The 20,219-nt window shown below is 36.4% G+C and overlaps 2 protein-coding genes across 6 annotated transcripts in view; one reads left to right on the top strand and one right to left on the bottom strand.

The window, feature by feature from the left end:
* Nucleotides 1-4,661, top strand: part of LOC142985720 (uncharacterized) — a 65,689-nt gene extending 61,028 nt beyond the window's left edge. For all 3 annotated transcript variants that reach the window (XM_076134042.1, XM_076134082.1, XM_076133997.1), the window contains 2 exons: nucleotides 692-931; nucleotides 1,889-4,661. In XM_076134042.1, the coding sequence (XP_075990157.1) occupies nucleotides 692-931; nucleotides 1,889-1,932 (284 nt within the window). In that variant the 3' untranslated portion in view covers nucleotides 1,933-4,661. The remainder of the gene's footprint in view (nucleotides 1-691; nucleotides 932-1,888) is intronic.
* hpo (serine/threonine-protein kinase hippo) overlaps nucleotides 4,649-20,219 on the bottom strand; it is a 35,255-nt gene continuing 19,684 nt past the window's right edge. For 2 of the 3 annotated variants that reach the window (XM_076133729.1, XM_076133563.1), the window contains exons 4-11: nucleotides 18,647-18,874; nucleotides 17,554-17,762; nucleotides 17,035-17,144; nucleotides 16,638-16,753; nucleotides 12,966-13,110; nucleotides 12,474-12,630; nucleotides 11,856-11,989; nucleotides 4,649-10,623 (exon numbers count right to left, since the gene is read on the bottom strand). In XM_076133729.1, the coding sequence (XP_075989844.1) occupies nucleotides 10,451-10,623; nucleotides 11,856-11,989; nucleotides 12,474-12,630; nucleotides 12,966-13,110; nucleotides 16,638-16,753; nucleotides 17,035-17,144; nucleotides 17,554-17,762; nucleotides 18,647-18,874 (1,272 nt within the window). In that variant the 3' untranslated portion in view covers nucleotides 4,649-10,450. The remainder of the gene's footprint in view (nucleotides 10,624-11,855; nucleotides 11,990-12,473; nucleotides 12,631-12,965; nucleotides 13,111-16,637; nucleotides 16,754-17,034; nucleotides 17,145-17,553; nucleotides 17,763-18,646; nucleotides 18,875-20,219) is intronic. The other variant, XM_076133651.1, reaches the window with a different exon arrangement.

The following is a 20,219-nucleotide window of genomic DNA, read 5'->3' as shown; positions in this document are numbered from 1 at the left end:
CTTATTCTCTAAGATACCATGCCTAACCATGTAGAAAATGCTTGATACAATAGTTACCGATAATCGCTACAACTACTAAATTAAAATATTGATTGTGAATTAGTAACAGTTGTTTTCATTATCACGATAGCAATAACAATGTTTATTTAACATGGAGCAAACTAATTATAGATTTTCCTACCAGACAATAGAACTAGACACTAAATAGAAGATAAAATCATTGTCTATGAGCTATTATTTTAATATTAAGACTGGGCATGCACTTTTATTGTACTTACATTGATTCACTATGAATAAGTTTCGAATTTAGGTACCTATTAAGATAATTCAGTCAACATGATTATACTCTAGTTTAGTATAGATACACATCTGCCGAACTTTCGACGCTACGCTGAAAGCTACTTTATTTCGGCAAATGCCGTAAATGACTAAATAACACAGCGAGCGTGTTTAACGGAAATTTTAGTGCCGAATGTTGCGCAGGTGTATCGCTTAAACCTTTTGTCTTACGAAAAATTATATTTAAATTTAATGAACTAAAGAATCCGTAATACTTACGCCCGGTGTCTGAGGTACATTTAGCGGTAGATCTATTCAAACTGTCATTTTTATATGAACTTAAACTCTATTGAATAGATAAACTACCGCTGAATATACCTCAGAAGCAGTTAATGTTTTTGTTCATCCCCAGGTATCCACTACTTCATATCGGGTCTAATGATAATGACAAGTGGTATAGGCTTCCTCAACAGCGTGGTAGTGATGAACAGAAGTGCGAGTCAGAACACAGGCCGCAACATCACCACGTGGTTGCTCCTAGACTCATTGTTCGAGACCACTAGAGTGATATACGTGTTCGTGTGCGAGATTGTGCTCAAAGGGAAGGGGCAGGTGCAAGTTTATGAGCTGTTGATCAGCGCTGCGCAGTACCGTGAGTATTGTTTTATTGGCTGTTGAATTTTTTATAGTATTTGTGAGTATTTCATTGCGAATTGGGGATGATCTGAGGTATATTAAGGTGCTATGATCAAAGCAATTAGGATGTTTATTTGGCACGTGCTAAAGTCACGGATTCGCTTATTCATCATTCTCTTTGTGGATTTTTAAATAAGATGTTTCCCTTTCGACAAATCATGGTGCATCCACACTGTCGTACTTTGAGACTTGCGTGAAGATAAGTTTTCGAGTGTTGATATACAACGTAAAAAAAATGGACATTGTTCCTTGAATCCACTTCTTATTCATCTTTCTCTCGCCAATCGCTAGTTTATCTAAAATATCATGCTAAAAGCTATAAAACCATGTAATCTACTTAAGGAATGCTATAGGAACGTATTAACCTGAGTGTAAGGCAACATAACACGTGGTAAGATGATCCGCGAGCAGCCGCGGCCCCTCGTTTGCTTGATAGCCGTTTGTTTAGCACCCCCCGAGGTCACGACCTTCGACGCTAAAGATTGCGTCGCACACAAATGTCAACTATTTGCTAATGGGTCAAGGTTATAACGGTATCATCGTGACTGAAAACCATTGATATAAGATAAAAGAGTTTATTATCAGCTGGGTATCCCTAATATGAAATACACTTTATTTTTCATACAAACGAAAGTAGACGCAGATGCGGACATTTTAAATACGGCAGGCCAGTAGCTCGACTTTGTTTGCGTGGAAACTGCCTTGGATTAAAAATATACCTATATCCTGGTTATAAACTATATCTATGTGCCTATTATATTCATTGTAATGGTTTAGCTTCAAAAGGGAACATTTTGTGAGCTGAGTGATGCACCTTTAGGTCTGTTTATGTAACTCACAAAATATAATTCCAACCATTTTCTTTCAGCAGCTACTCTTTGAAGATTTTTAATATTATTTGTTTTTTTTCCAGTGCTAGACAGTTTTCTCTACTGTCAAATGATACTCAGACACTAGTACACACTGCACATCACCAAGTAGTGATACATCCCTAGGATGGCGTCCCATACAGGCTGAACAAAGTATTTATTCATTCCAAGAGAATTTATTAATCTTGTTCAAAGATTATATGCATTTAAGCACGGAATAACTAACACAACAGGAAGGAGCAAGTGGACGTGGCGACCGTACCATATGAAGTATGTGTAGCTATACCTACCCTAGTAATAACCTAAGATATGGCACCAAAAGGTAGTATTTCGACATAGATCACAAAGTATTAGTGCAAAATACGACTCTAATGTCATTGAAATATGGCTGGTCATTTTAATTTGTAATAGTCGTTTATTCCTGTTCATTAAATGTCATCGGCTGAGTTTGGCGATAACTATCTTCAATTAAATATGTAGTATGACTTGCCCTTTCCTATTCTGTTAGTTATTTCGTGCATTTATGAGTAAGATATATCTTCCTCTGTGAAACTCATTTTTGTGTTGAAGTTAGCATTGTTTGAAGAAAAAGGTTTCTTTACGTTATGATATTATGTTATACCTATTTGTTAAAATAGGTTTTTTTTCTTGGTAGGTATTTATTTTTCATTTGATGTTACAAGTTCCTAACCTGCACTTGGTCAGCGTGGTGGACTCAAGGCCTAACCCCTCCTCAAATGCATGAGGAGACCCTTGCCCAGCAGTGGGATATAAATGGGTTAATTTTATTTTATTATTGTAAGGTTTTTTTTTTTTGTTTATATGGCAACAATTGTCAGTCTTGCCAGATTGGAAGTGCAGATAATGCTAACTTTTACTTGTGTTATTTTTTATGAATATTCCATATAGCTGTGATTATATGTAACGAAATAAAGCTGTTTATTGTGTTACTAAATTAACAAAAAAATCTCGATTTAATGTTTGAAGATGGTTCTCGATGCAAGTATAGAATAACAAATACGTATTTTTATACAGGTAGATATAATCGCAATTTTAATTTTCACTAATAAACAAATTATAAAGCCTAGTTAGTCTCAGTATAATATTAGAAAAGAGAATGGTCACAAACCTTGCATCGCGAATCACCTTTTAAAACAACAAATGCCTAAGAATTTTAATGCAATATAAAGACACTATGTATTAATTTGATCTCACTTTTTACAAAATTTTAATTATTTAGATTAATATACATACTCATCTTCCCTTGTATTTTTATGCAAACGGCTGCAAAAAATTGCCTGTTAGGCTTCTCAATACTAAAAAATATACCATAAAGTATTTCTAGAATTGGTACCAAATCTCTATAAAAATTGTGAAAGGAACTATGCTTTTTCTTCATCTCGCTTTTATCCTTACGTTTTACCACTTGTGCAAGCGAGAGAGAGATATTAGAAGTTGTTATACATTTCAATCACAAATATTGCCTTGTAATAAATCGTATATTTCTGTTGATCTGTAAAAACTAGGTGTAAGCGTACTGCGGACTAGTATTATATAAATTAAGCCTGAATTAGGTCATAGTCGATGTCATTTACTCGAGGATAATAAAATGCAGACTTACCTGGAAAAATTAATAGGTTATGAATAACTACATTCTTTCAATAATATTCTATAAGCAAGAGGAAAAAAGTACTATAAACTATTAATTTATATTTTTTAAGTAGCTGACCCGCGCTACTTCGTTTGCGTCACATAAGAGAGAATAGGTTATAATTTTTCTCATTTTTGTACCATTTTTTACTGGTACTATGCTCCTATTAGTCGTAGCGTGATGTTATTCAGCCTACGTTAATAAATAGACTATCCAACACTAAAATATTTTTCAATTCGCACCAGTAGTTTCTGAGATTAGCTCTGCAAGTAAGTCTAAGTCTGCATTTAGTTATCTTTGAACTTGCGCCTTACCTCTCAAAGATTTGTGTTCAACAGTAATTTAGAGAGAGAAGATATTATTTTTGATTTAACTGCCTGATACACAGTTTCATATATTTTGAGAGTAGGCCACCTTTCGCACTAGCTATTAACTGCCTAAAAAATTGAAAGAGACAGCTGGAGAGGCTAACCGCTAGTGCGAGAGGAAACATTCGTAATTTATTTAAATTATTTTCAATTTTTTGTTGTTGTGGAGTATATACGGAGTAGACAAATCTCTTTTAAAATCATTTGTGTTAATCAAATCATGTTCCTTTTAATTTTTACATTCGTAATAAGTATTTTTATCAATTAAGCATCATTTTACCTCTTAGATTTACGTAATCGCCTTAACAAGGTCTTCCCGCCGAAGTTTGAGTAATAAGTTTTGAACACGATGTCACAAGAATTAATTTTACAATATTTTATTATTTAAAATCTTGTGTTACTGTGATTTTTGGTTGTTTAATTTTACGAGAAAGTATTGGTCTATGGTCTATGAAAATATAGAGTACCGTAGAATGGGGTTAGTTTGAAAAAAATGAGGTTAATTTGATAATAGAAATAAGTAAATAGCTCGCATAAAAAGCTAGCGACGAGTTCAGTTTTCCGATTCTTGGTACAAAGTATCGCTACGAATGAAATAGTAGCATTTCAAATAGTGTAATTGACCTTAAACATGCCTATTTCTTTCCGTTTTAAAGTAACCCCCTTCTACAGGTACCTACTAGTCAAATTGTTACTTTTTGGAGTGAAAATTATCGTGTAAAAACTGTATATTGTATAAATACAAACGCTGTATTTCGTTAAACGAGAAGTATAAATAAAACATGTTTTTATAATGAATTAATTCTTTTATTTGAGTGTGTTGTAGTCCAAAAATATAATGCGTATGCTATAACACTTTAACAGGCTACTGAATTTCAAAGTGCACTTCGTCGTAATCTACAACAAACTTATTATACAAGGCGACTCATTGTTTAGCACCCTACTGTATACACATACATACATACATGGATTGTTATAATTAATTGACTGAATAGTGATGGCTTAGACGTGCTAATCTTAAAAATCTTTAATGCTACGTCATTAAAGATTTCAGTCAGTCATTGTAAAAATAATTTTAATTTTTGTAGAGCAAAAATGCGTGTTCACTTTTTTTAAACAAATGTTTAAAATACATAACTTTTCCGTATCCTTTTACATGTTAAATTACAGATTGGTGAATTCAAAATTATATATCACTTAAATTATACCTGTTATTTGAAATTATCATTAAAATGACTTAGTATACATATTTTTGCTAGTGACTGTAACACTATTATTACATAAATTAGCGCTATAACCAAAACCGGACTTTAGCACTTACAAATATTTGTAAAATCATTTTTAAAAAGGCTTCACCTTGATCTATTCTTAAAAACCTTAAGATACATTAGCGTGACTGCATTTCAAACACGTAAAGCTTGATACACACATATCCGAGCCGCACGTTCGGTTCGGCAGTATTTATCGAACAACAAAACCGAATCGGCGACGTTTATTTTCATCTACACATAATCGGTTTGGCCGCTAGGCTAGGCTGAATATGTGTGCAGCAAGCCTAACACACGAATACTGAATGTTTAAAATTAGCACAATCTTAGCAAACATCACTTAGATATCTATTGCGGAAAATATTGTAGGATAAGTGTACTTTTACAAAAAATACTGAATAAAGAGTGCAGTTCCATTCGAACTTAACTTCGCAATTTAAATTAAATGAGCCTGCTGTTACTTACGAGAAAGTTGTTTAAACTGACCTTCAGTAAACTAACTATTTAACACACGATTACAGTATACTTTTGTAGAAACACACTTCAGGCGGAATACTGAAACGTTTCTCAACCTTAAGTAACACTCCAAAGCTTCCCACTTTAGAGAATGACTGTGGCTCAGCAGTGGGACAGTAAAGGATTAACATTTAAATCTCATATCTTTTTAACTATGACGTGTATTGCATGGACGATAAGAATACACTATACTAATTTTGTCCTGCGACACGTATCGCGAACAACGTTAGATGAAATGGGGCGACGTTGCCCGGCTTCACTCAATATGCTACGCTTCCTAGTCACTTTATACATTCGTTGCGCAATATAGCTAGATATTATGTCCCCAACTGTGTTGTTTACGGGTTTTAAACTTGAGAAACACTTCAGTAACAATAAAATAAATACAAGTTTTCATACAATAGAGTGCTAAACCAATATCTTTATACAAAAACACACGATCAACGTACCGAAGCGCCGTGTCCGTCCAACAACAAACCAGGGACGAACGCTCAACGTAACTCCGCAACAACTATACTTGTTTGTTCGATTATGAACCCTATTGGCAATGTTCACAACGTTCCAATTAGTTTGAAAGTAAACTGTACTTGTGACCTTTTGTATCTTGCAGCGGGTGACAGTTTAATATTCGTGACGATAGATGTCGCTAGTAAAATGAAAAAGAAATAAATTACGACTCGTCTTGTCTAATCCTAAATTACCCAGACTAAAAAATATCGAAAATTAAACATAAACAAATACCAGTTTTCCTTTACGTATACAACAAAAACACCAATGCCTCAATTGAAAAATTACATGAAATAAAAATATCACGATATTCTAATTATCGTGACAAGTCACCATGATTTGACAAATACAGTTTACTTAAGAACCAAACAAGCTAAAAATTCGCTACAAAGCGTTGTGAACATCATCAATTAGATACCGTTTACCCTCGAATGTCAACAATAGCTATATGGTCTCGTAAATAAAGACAAACATATATCCGCTATCTCTGTCACTCCTATACCTAACCTAAATTTGTAGTTACAGTACTTAAAATTAAATATATAATAACTTCTTCAAAAATTAGTATGATTAGATACATATTTTGTTTCAAATTTCCGAGTAAAAATCGATAAATATAAAAGAACGGAATAAATGAAGCATTGCGGTAAGCGAATTTAGTCATTAATGCATATAATTTTACCCTGTACACTTCATATAGACGAATTTTCATCCCAATATTTATAGGCCGGCTGTTTTGATGAGTCGGCAAGTTGATTAACAAAATAATCTTAAATAACCCGATCAATACAGCTTTATAGTATTTGTAATACATAAAATTATTCTAGAAAATAATAAATTTCTAATTCATATTGTAAAAATAACAAAAATACCTTCTTGTTGTATACAAAATACTTGCCAACTCGTATTACCAATTATTGAAATAATGTGTTTTAAAATTTCCATTGCAAATGTTTTACAAAATAGTGGTAAACTTTTATTACAATTTTCAAAAAGATGCGAAAAGCTTGACCGCTTTCAGACTTAAAGCGAAATTATCATTTCTACATAAAACGACATATTGCACTAAAAATTGCATGAACACTCATTTGTAAAAGTACTTTAAATACATGTTTCTCTGTATTTCTTAAGCCCTTATATTTGCAAAAGTTGTGTTACTTTTAACTATCGAAAAAACACTGGATTTTCCCAGAAAGAATTACAAGTCATAAGCATTTAGTTGATCAAAAAATTGCTTTACAAATGAGTGCTCCAGTGCGTCACAATCAAATAGTAGAAACAATATGTCTGAAAGCTCACATCACCCGAATACATTTACCATACAATCACTCTAAGCACATCCTGATCACGACAATGGCACAAAAAATATATCGCCGATTCTTTACAGAAAACATATACATTTCTAATTTATAACTATTGCTTGGAGTACGAAAATACTATGATTTCTTCATATATTTAATGGCACTTCTAATATTTTGTATTTTTTAATTTCATAAATCGATGATGTTCGCAAAATACTCTATATATGGCAGAAGAGACATTTTTACATGAAAACGCTATTTTTTCAGCTCAATAATCACACGTTAACGCTATATTAATAATATTTGCTAGTTATTTTACATTATTACAATGTAGAAATGCATAAAATCTCGTGAGAATAAAGTGAGTTTCCTTAGAGGATTTAGTCGCTACGAATCTTATTGAATCAGACGGCACACACAAAATATATGGGATCCGAACCCAAAACGCTTGATAGTATACTTGATATAATTAGCTAAATGTGAACACGTGCTAAGTAAGACTTAGAATTCATTTCTCTTGGCTCATGAAATCAAATATCAGTCGATAATTTGTTCGTCACATTTGGTCTTCGATATAATTAACTTCAATTATTACATTCTATCAAATATCAAATGCATCATTATCATGTACAGCTACGCAAATTGATCGTACACGCCCACACTTAGCACGTGCCCACACAGCGATCTATTGAAAAATTCATAATGTATTTGTATAATTATTTTCATTAAATTCATCTCACAACCCACTACAAAGTCGTAAATGTACAAATTGAGTGAATAATATCTAATTACAATATATACGTACATATAATACAAGTATGCGAGATAAATCTGAGATCTACAACTTAAGGAACATACAGACAGACATGTTGTTAACTGAATACACCAAACACAACTTAATGTTCACGTTTCAATGATATTTGTTACATTCGCTAGTTATATCTACAAATAATATTGTCATGACGTTTTTAATACAGTATTCTACAAGGCGGCTGTGTTTTCTTTCTTTTAGGGTGTACAAAACTTGGATTTTATACATATTACCTTCACTTATGGACTGTCTAAAAGTACACCAACTATTTTTTGATTCTAAGGAATAAACACATTGTTATGTTCATAGCGAATATAGTAAAGATTATAGTGACGATTCATTTTATACTAGTTTTTGAAATCCAAACTTAAGTTTTATTCTTTGGCCGTTTTAAATACCTTTTCGGATGAGATCCATATTCTTATAACCTTTTCTAATTCGCTTGAACAATTAAACGTCGTTCCTCTAAAAAAAAATACGACCAAGCATGTAATTGCTTGACAGTTCAAATTAACTGCTAAAACAACTGAAATGTACTCTTGCATGATCATTTAAAAAAAAAACATTTTGTTTAAGATTTTTTGTAAAAGAAAGAAAACACACGTGGTGTGTGGCGCCACATGTCCCGCGACAGCGGCGCCACCTGTCGCCGCAGGGATATGTCTCAGCGACCCCTCGTGACGTGACGCGAGGCCTCCTTACGTCCGAGTCACACTACACTACGTAACAATCTATATTAACAGGCTACACTAATACTACGACGCGACTGCGCCCGCATTATCTTTATTATTTATTTCGTTGTGACACAGCGATTTGGGAAACAGAAATTATATATTTTTTTGGCATCAATAGATTTCTATTTTGTTTGAACCTAAAGCCTTAATAATTACTGTCCAAATGAAATAACAGTCAGATACGAAAACGACAATCATACTAAGATGAAAAGCCGATTCGCATTTACAATCCCCGTGAGATATTAAAATCTTTGATTGCCACCAAAAGCAATACCGAAGGCTTTTCAGATGGTAAAAATAATAGCTTTTAAATGCCAGTATAATAATATAACTTCTATCTCCCAAATCGTTTAAAACAGTGAGCACATGACGTCAAAATTTCATCAAATGGCACGATACTTGGCCGAAAAGAGTTTAAGAGAAAAATTTCAAAAATAGGCCAAATTGATGTAAAATTTAATGTAAAATGCTTGAGAGTTTAGGAACATTACTCTACAGTCGTATGTGAAATTATTTGGCACCATCGCTAAGGAAAAGCACCTAATTTGATTATGTTCAAATGAGCGATAAGATTTTGATGAAATGACTTTAAATGTTAAATTGCAAGGCGATTTTAACACAGTAAAGTATTAGTTAAGGTAAATACCTATTTAAAAATTATAGTGTCATTCAAAAATGTTTGCACTCTGGATAAAATTAGTTGTATGATATTGTTGGATATTATGTTTCATGCACAAACTGGTACAACTAGGACAATTTAAAAAGTCTTGTATACAATAAATTTAACATGAGCTAAAGTAACTAACATTTAACGTGGTTTTCAAAGGGCCTTAAGTGTTAATACTTTACTGTGTATTATGTTCGCCTAGCAATAAAACAACATGACTAATGACATCGTGGACGCATTATTAGTACAATTTGTACGATAAAGAAGATATTTCACACCTCTCTTCTATTCATTCGTTTTTCTATCTAATTCTCTGCCACACTCATATTATTGTACATACACCGATGTTACAATTTGTTACATAATTCTAACAATCTCACATTTCGTTTACTTATTCATTCCTAAAGCAATACGGACAGCCACTAACGCGTAATTTTTGGGGAACATTTCGACGAATAATTTCATGATAATCGTTGCAACAATCATTTGTAAAGTGCCAAAATATTACAAATTTAACATTCAAAATGATCATTAAATAAGTAACATTCTGGAACTTAACAATTACTCTCATTTAAGATTTCAAAATACTAATTAATTGTTCAACTTTCTAACTTTTACAAGAGATTAGCCAACAGTCATATCTACTCGACGACAGATGGCACAGGGCTTCCACTTGTCAACAGATAACGTAACAATAGAGTTGTTACTATGTGTAGATAGATGTCGTTGTGAACTAGTTCGCCAGGCCGCCGGTAGACGGCGCGACGCAGCCAGGTGCAGGAGCTATGGCGCGGGCGCTAGAAGTTCTGCTGTCGCTTGCGCTTGAGCTGTATGGCGTCGAGGATGGGCTGGCGCTTGCGCGTGTAGCGCGCGCGCAGCTGCTCGATGTCGGCCTCCATCTCCGCGTCCAGCCGCGCCATGCGCGCCTCCAGCTCCGACACCGGCAGGTACGCCAGCTGCACAACACACACATAATAATAAATAATAATAAATAAATATTAATGGACAACTCACACACGGTCATTTGATTCCAAACTAAGCAGAGCTTGTACTATGGTAACCAAATAACTGATAAACATACTTATATACTTCTAAATATATACTTATATAGATAAATTAACAACCAGGCTCAGAACAAATACTCGTGCTCATCACACAAAGATTTGTCCTGGGTAGGATTCGAACCCACCACACGCGGCGCTACGGTTGTTGCGGCGAGGTGACCGCTTAAACCACTGCGCCAAACGTGCAGTTAATGACTACTTAATGACTCTATAATCGAAGTCGATCAACAGAAAATTCTTCTTCAAATAAATTAGTGCTTTTTCAAAGCATTGTTCAAGTCACCAGAAAGAGCCTTTAGTGTTTAACTTGACTATAGCTATCTTACTACACTTAAGGCATAGGAAATAATCATTAAAATTCCTAATCATGTTAGAAGGACTCGAACCTCATAGTTAATACCCAACTAAAGGATTCGAACCTCATGGTTTAGCTTAAACTTAAAGATTTTAACTTCAAGAAATATAGAGCTTCAAATTTATTTGTACAATATAATCAGTAAATCAAAACAATCATAAAATAACATGCCTTATAGTTTTACACACATTGTTAAATTCAACGGTAAACTACGCTCCATTCACCTTCAACAAAAGTTACAATAACATTCATCAGTTTCGTTTATTTACCGGACACCCTCAAGAGGTAAGCGTTATATTATTGTATACATATAGTTATACATATACACATGCACGCCTAATACATACAAGCGCTGTATTGCAACGAGCTCACTGAATATTTACAAAGACATAGTTCGTCATAAACGTATTGTTAAGTTTATGAACGCATAGATTAATTAAGTATATGTATAATATAGCAACAAGCTACCGCAAAAAGCGTTAAACAAATATAATAGACATAGTCAAGGACCATAACGTCTGCGCAGTAACATGTTACTAAATTTGGACCAATTTTTTTTTACGCCAGGATTACTAGACTTACGATCAGCTTCACTAGAACTTAGCGACAACAAGCCACAGCAAACCTCACATTTTTAATTCAACTCACTCAACTACCTCCTTTTTAGTAGGGAAGCAACGCTTTATTTAGTACATAATATGACAGGGGAAGCTAGGAGGTAGATATATAATATAATAAATGTATAATGCGGGTTGTCCGGTAGTCTTACGCGAGCGTGTACCGGCGAGCGCCAGTAGCGTGACGACGTGCAGTTGACTTACGAATTCGAAGTTGCCCTCCTCCACGAAGGCACGGTGCAGCGCGAGGGACGGGTTCGACTCGCCCTCCGCCGACCCCTCCACACTACAACAAGTAACGAACATGTTTATAGACAAGAACTAAATAATAGCAGCACACACATTTCAATAAATTTTGATTCTTTCACAGCCGCTTACTCAAATAAATACAATGAATGACCTATTACTGTCCTAGATCACAGATCATATCAGTGATCTCATCATTTGCATGACAGAAAGGTACTCGTAACCAGCGGTCATGTATGACAAGATTTATGGATGTGAATGAAGCAAAGGAAATTTGTAAGGATTGTACCGGCAGTGTTTTCTGGTTTCTGCCTACCCCTTTGGGGAGAAAGCGTGATTTTTTGTATGTATATACTGTCCCACTGTCGGGCATAGTTTTCCTTTCGAAGAGGGGGTTACTCCTGGAGTCAAATAACTTAAAAAGAACCCCTTTTAGCCCGACCCAAGATTTGTATTCCACAGCATTCGTATTTACAGCTGCTATGGCAGTTAAAATGTATAGTAGTGTATGTAATATTTGTTACCTGACAGTATCATCCCCGGGCAGGCGGATGTGCGAGGTGAGCGTGCCGTTGGTGGCGGCGCCGATGTTGAGGTGGTTCACCTCCTTCTTCTCGAAGTGCTCCAGGAACAGCGGCCGGTACTTGGGCCTGTTCGTGTCCATCGGGTCGGTGTCGTGACCTACAGATATACGACATTTTTCGTTATAACAATAACTTTTTGATTTTATTTTAACTTTTTAGGATAAAATTTGATGTGATTGTGTGACTTAAGGTACTTCGCGGATTAGGTTCAGTTAGTTTGAATGCAATTATTATCATATTTTTTTAATAAAAGCTAGTTGTCTTCTACTAAAGTAAGGTTATTCTAGCGGAATAGATTTGTTGTAGGATCAATCAGACGGTCAGTGGCAATTGTATTTCTATGGAAGAGTTCACGCGAACATTCGGTTCTAGGATCTATAGGTAGGGTAGGTAGTCTATAGGTAGCCTAGGTAGTTATAAGTGTGTGCTAACGCTTCATGGTGGCGAGGTCCGCGTCGGGCTCGTTGATGACCATGGTGCCCAGGTCGGGCAGCAGCTCGGCCGTGCCGTCCCGCGCCGGGACTAACGTGCCGTCTCCGCGCTGCTTCATCGTCGCCTCCTCGTAGCCGCCGTCACCCTGCAGCAAAACAATACATTCTTATTAATTACGATAAATATGGTTAGATTATAAACTTGGTTAGATTTTTTTTATCATCTAAGTTTGGACTGGAATCAAATTTACATTTTGTGCCATTCACGTTGACTCGCGGGCGCGGTGGCGGGCGCGTTTACGAAATATCAAACATATGGCGTAGTTCCCAAGTGTTCACGTACAAACCGTACGCGTTAGGCGGGTTAGGCGCGCTCGCGGCAATATCAAACGCGTGAAGATGTTCGTGTGTTCACGTCGAACTAGCGGTGGCGGGCGCGATTCACTCGCGACGTCAAGTAAGTTCAACCAGTTTGAGCCAGTTTGAGCCAAACGCCCGCCTGGCGGCCAACGTGAACACAAATCGCCACGTCCCCGCGCTCGCGACCGCCACCGCGCCCGCGAGTTCCACTTGCACTTTGCACTAGCACTTTGTGTCGCTCAAAAAACCAACAATATGAAAGTAATAACCAAAATATACACAGGACACACACATATAACAGGACTTTTTATTGATTTAGCACGTAAAAAGTATGTATACCAACATTATATAAATGTTTACTTATCCCTCTCAAGAAACTACTTTAATTATATAGTAACAAACTAATAACATGATTTTTAGCCCACTAGAATCACTGCACATTCTGCTACATGCTTGGACAATATATTCTGCAACTGCGAATGTTTAGGTAGGGAAATCTTAAGTGAATTAACATCGGACCATTGTGGACAGAAGGCTATATTTCCTGTTAGGGTAGAAAATAGGTTAAAGAAAATTACTTGTAGGCCTATTACTAGGGATCGTTTAGTATTATTTAATAGTGAGATAGCTAGTGCTATGACGAAGTTAGACGACACCGAAGAACACCCGGATAACCTTTACACATCGTTATTCAACATTATTGAATCCAAGTTCAAAACTATCTTCAAAGAGAAAACCATACTAGATAACAATAGGAAACTCAAATTTTGCGATTGGGCGACAGCAGGTATTTATAAAAGTAGAGCTAGGTTGTATGAGCTTTATTCCATGAAACAGTTCAATTTTAATCCTAAATTTCTTGAATACGTTAGGAACTATTCAAAAATTTTTAAGAGAACTTGTGTTGCTGCTAAATCCTTACACTTAAGCAACAAAATTAAAAGCTCAGACAATACGATCAAAACCACATGGAATATCATTAACAACGAAACAGGTCGTGCTATCCAGCGCGAAAATAATTTTGAACTGAAAGTAAATGACACGATTATCACCAACAACTTAGAGGTTGCTCAGACGTTCAATACTTTCTTCGCTGATATTCCCACAGCTACAACTAGCTCCTTGAATTCCTGTCCTGCCAAGGCAGAATGTTTACTTCGAAATAGTGTAGAAGAGTGTGGTAGTGTTTTTTTCTTCAAACATATCAACTCTAATGATGTAGTTAAGGCTTTTAGGTCGCTCAACTCCAAAAAAACACCTGACCTCTGGGGCATCTCTGTTAAATTAGTAGAAAGTATCATCCTGGAAATAGCCTCCCATTTGGCTTTAATATTTAATAGGTGCGTAGATGCTGGTGTGTTTCCGGACTTAATGAAACACAGTAAAGTAGTACCACTCTTTAAGAAGGGATCTAAGAGTGAGCCCAGCAATTTCAGGCCCATTTCCATCTTGCCTGCGGTTAGCAAAATCTTCGAAAAGGTCATATTAGAGCAGCTCGAAAGTCACTTTAACTCGAATCAGCTATTTCATGGTAAACAGTATGGTTTCACAAAGGGTAGGTCAACGATCGATGCAGGTATTTCGCTCGTCAAGCATATCTATGATGCTTGGGAGACATCCCAGGACGCCATTGGGGTGTTCTGCGATCTCTCCAAAGCATTTGACTGTGTCCAACATAATACGCTCCTTAGGAAACTAAACCACTATGGAATTAGGGATACAGCGCTCGATTTACTTGCGTCATATTTGAGTAATAGGATTCAACGAGTAGATATCAATGGTGTAAGGTCTTCAGGTTCAGCTGTTTCTCTCGGCGTGCCTCAGGGTTCGATACTCGGTCCGTTTCTTTTTCTCGTATATATAAACGATCTCCCCTTTCAGGTGCAGGACTTATGTGATATTATATTATTTGCAGATGACACTTCACTCATTTTTAAAGTAGATCGTTCGAAGTCTTGTTTTATTGATATCAATAGTATTCTTGAACAGGTCCACAACTGGTTCACTTGTAATAATCTGTTATTAAATTCTGACAAAACTAAGTGCATTAGGTTCACTATGCCCAACGCGAGGAATTTAGGTACTAACATAGTCGTAAATGGGCAAACTATCGATTTGGTAGATTCGGCAACTTTTTTAGGTATCAGTCTGGATAGCAAGCTCCAATGGGGCACTCAAATAGCGCATCTCTCGGGGAGACTCAGCTCCGCCGCGTACGCAATCAGAAAAGTAAGACAGTTTGCTGGTGTGGATGCGGCAAGACTGGTTTACTTTAGTTATTTTCACAGCGTCATGTCTTACGGTATATTACTGTGGGGTAAGGCTGCTGATATAGATGTTATTTTTGTCCTTCAAAAAAGAGCTATCCGTGCAATTTATAGTTTAGGAGCGCGAGACTCCTTGAGAGAGCTTTTTGGGCAGATAGGGATACTGACGGTGTCATCACAGTATGTGCTTGCAAACTTGTTGTATATAAAACAAAATTTAGGGACTTTCGCAACAAATAGCGATAGACACAATTACAACACTAGAAACAGACACAAATTAGTAGGTCCCCATCATCGTTTACACAAGGTGCACAATTCGTTTGTAGGTCTCGGCATTCGTTTCTTCAACAAGCTTCCAAAGCACATCATGGATTTACCCCTGCCAAAATTCAAAGTTGCTGTTAAGGAACATCTCGTTAGGAAAGCTTATTACAGAATTGATGAGTATCTAAACGACAATAGCTCTTGGGATTAGTCGCTCGCTTGATTAGGATTCTTTGAAATTAGGGAACTTTGCTATAAATTGTATAAACTCAGTAGCAGTAGGTCTAAATATTGTAAAATATGGGCAATTAATGATGCAAATAGGTGATGTTACGTACAATTTGATGTTATTCATAAAACTGTCACTTTTTTCTTTTATAATGTTCACAACCAGAGTGCTCACTTGCTGCCCATATTCTTATTATCACATGCTAGTAGGTGCTCCCAACATACGGTATGATCAGAGACTAATAAATAACCTAGCTATGTTCATTTAACTTAATTGACGTTTAGTCTATATCGCTGATTGTTGGCAGCTCTTCGCATGATCAATTATTGTATCAACCACATTGTAAAACTTTTTGGCGATTGAAAAGAGTGGCCGTGAGTTTCTCGCTAGCTCTTCTCATAAGGCTCTACCCCCTTTCCGAGCTAGTGGTAGATTCAGTAATTGTAACGACTATCATAAGTGTCAATATTTGACCTAAATGAATAAATGATTTGATTTTGATTTTGATTTTAAATGCAGAACATTGATAAAACTTAAGTATAATTATATTTACCGCATTGAACGTCTTAGCGTTATTAGTAACATGTGCATTCCGGAAGGCTTGCGTCTCACGGATCTCTCGCGCGTCCGCGATCATCGTGCTCAGGATACTGGGGTGCTTCGCGTTACCTGCATACAACACAAGCATAGGAACATTAGCAATTTTTAAAACATTTATAAACTCTATGTACAAAAGTTGTGTCAAGGCAGACTTAATACCAAAACCATTCACTACAAGTCCACTTTAGTCTATACAGTTTCCAGAACCTTACTACAAACTCAAAAACTCTATCCATTTTTACAACTCTTATATTAAATGTTTTGTGTCATAGTTAGCATAGTTTTAACTTAAATGTTTTTACTTTTCTATGTACTTGAGTATATGTATGTATTTATATAGTAATATTTACCTATGAACTCATGTGTTAATAAATATTCAGCCGTCGCTCTCTCATCGGGGTTCTTGACGAGGCACTGACTGACGAAGTCTATGAACTCTGGCGACCATTGATCCGGCTCTCTGCAATCATATAAAACATGCAATTTAAATAATTATTATTAAACTTATAGATTATTATTGAAACACATTTTAACATTTATCATTAAGAGTGATGCCATCTTAAAGGCAAATCAAATGATAGGCGAGCAGATAAAATATGAAATCATCAACGGCCACATCGTGAAAATGTATACAGCGAGGAACTGGAATGGTTATTAAACACTTTCCCACTCAAACAGACTAAGAAAGGCCTCCCCTCCTCTTTCCTTTCAGATCACCCTGTCGGGGGCAAACTCAGAGAAGTCCTTCTCAAATATGGCCAAGTCATCAGGCATATGCTATGTATTAAAATTCCTAGACTGACGTACGTCCGTACCCTATATGAAGTGGATCTAGCCTTCATAGTTCTCTCAAAAATTATTAAACTCACCTAAACGAGGGCGGTGGTTTAGTAGGTATCATAAATATAGCTCTCATGGGGTGTATGTCTCCATAGGGCGGCTTGCCCTCGGCCATCTCCAGCGCCGTGATGCCGAGCGACCAGATGTCGGCCACGCAGTCGTAGCCGATCTCTTGGATCACTTCCGGCGCCATCCAGAACGGAGTGCCTATTACTGTGTTGCGTTTCGCCATTGTGTCCTAAAAAAAATAATATTTTCTGTTGGTTAGTTTTGCTAGGTGAGGATAAAATCCTATATATTTTTTTGTTTTAAGAAAACAACTTCCGCATTAAGAATTGCTCTTGTATCGCGGGGAAAATCTTTACTTTTGCAATATTAGTGTATACGCAAGACATAAAAGCAACAAATCGGTGATGTCTTGTATGACAGGATGTATGGAGATGAATGAAGCGAAGGAAGTTTGTAAGGATCATGCCAGAAGGCGTTTTTTGGTCTCTCCCTACGTTTTCAAAAGTTTACTTGTGTGGTTTTAAATAAATTACAATTAAATATTACTCAGTAGTAGTACTTTAATAGGATATAACAGATATAATGTGTGTATGTTATGTGTACTTGAATAGGATAATATTGCAGGTTAAGTAATATGTGCTCTTTTCCCTGTTTAATATATTATAACTACCAATCAGTGACCAAGGCAGGGAACGCAATCTGTGGATTACAATTGCCATGTAATATTCTGTCAAAGCAGCTGAATTGTCACAAAGACCAATGTTAACACAGAAAATATTACTCTAAAATCACACAACAATTCTCCCGCACTGAGGATTACTTTTGTGTCGTGGGTATTTTTACAAACATACAACGGACACAGAGTCCAACCAAACCCGAAACAATTGTGGATCGCACAAACATTTTTTCCGTGTGGGAATCGAACTCACGCCTTCCCGACGCAATTCTAGTAGCGGGGCGACCACCTTAACCACTGCGCCAGATATGTGATGTTCAATTTAATTAAAACCCCGTCGCAATTAAAATGCTGTTTCTTTCACCTGAAATAGAACACTTCACTGCCAATGAATAAAAGAAGCAGATCTCTTTCAAACTTGAAAATTAGGCACTCACAGTAAGTTGTCCCGCGACACCAAAATCAGCAAGTTTAGCATGTCCCTCAGTATTGAGCAGTATGTTCCCCGCCTTGATGTCCCTGTGTATCTTGCGGCGGCGGTGCAGATACTCCAGCCCCTTGAGCGTGTCGCACAGGATGGTCGCGATCTCGTCCTCCGATAGCGTCTTCTTGCGCAGCCTCATGATGTCCGACACGGAGCCCGCGCCGCAGTACTCCATTACTATCTGGAAGGAACAACGAAACAGTTGTAGCACGAAGAATTGTTTAGTTTAAAATACTGGCAATAGGAACTTGTATCATTTACGAGTAGGAACGGACTGTAATAAATAATTAAAACTATATTAATAAGTGGGCTCATGACAGAAAACATTTTTGCTAAATATGATGAATAAAATGGTATAATGGTGTCTTATATGTAGATTATTGTGGATCTACTTATTTCAGTCCGATGGACATTAATGTATTAAAAATGAGTTACTCAAAGTTACCGATACATCTCAAAACTGAGCTCAAAGAATCGATTTCAGAACTTTTCTATTTCCTATAACTTTATAGGTACGTATAGAATATTTTAAAGAATATAATTTAATTTTTTTGATATAAGAAATTATAGGCTTTCGGCACCATCATCCATGCATGTCTTTTGAACGATTTGTTCCTTTCAATTTATTATACACAAAGGCCTATTAGTAGACACATGTTTATAATTCTCAACAACGTAATTAAAATCGTATAATTCACAACTAAAACTACATTATGTAAATAAAGTAATCCAGGTTAGTTATGAAGTCTAGACCATTGCACATTGTAATAAACACCGAGACCCAGCTCAAAGGGATCCAGACTTAACGAGTATCGATCTACTGGCCTCGTGAAGGTGCTCCAATTAAACGCTACGTCCGTCTGTCTGTCGTGTGTTAGTTCCATTAACAAGTCTTTGACGATAGTGAGAATATTTAATTTGTTGATTGAGTTATAAGAAATAGAAGTTTGCAAGTATTTAAGTTTGTTATAGAAGACGACTTGAATGCTACTGGAGACTACTCTTTTCCTTAATTTATTGAAAAAGTTTTGCTAATTTTCTAAGTCTTGGAGTGATGTGCCGCAGTGGCGAAGGCTCCATACAACTCGATTCCTACCGGCTTCCCTTTCTGGAAAGACTTAATATTAGTGTTAAATTAATTGTTTACTTTTGCCTAATAATACACAATTAATTAATAATAAACAATATTTAAAGCGAAATCTTTAACTAGAATCAATAATCTAATCGAAACAGTACGAAAACGCCTACCCTTCAAAAATTACGCTCCGCTAAAAACGCAACGTGAAGTAATAATAATGAAATAAACCGTAGGCGCTGATCGGGAATCGTGTACAATAAAAACTATGGCGGCGATGTCGCTTACGTCCTTTTGGATCGCGCTTTACACCGCGCTGCATAGTGGCGAGCAAGCCGGAGGAAGAGCGGGTTGCCTCGCGCTACAGCGCTCGCGCCGCCGCGCCGCGGCGGACGCATGATCTTACGCATGTTTCTGTCGCGGCGCGAGCCGCGTGCAAGAGCGAGATGGC

This window comes from Anticarsia gemmatalis, chromosome 1 (assembly GCF_050436995.1).
Source record: "Anticarsia gemmatalis isolate Benzon Research Colony breed Stoneville strain chromosome 1, ilAntGemm2 primary, whole genome shotgun sequence".
NCBI classification, from domain to species: domain Eukaryota; kingdom Metazoa; phylum Arthropoda; class Insecta; order Lepidoptera; family Erebidae; genus Anticarsia; species Anticarsia gemmatalis.
The sequence above is the reverse complement of the archived record's forward strand: the minus strand, read 5'-3'. Positions and strand labels throughout refer to the sequence as shown.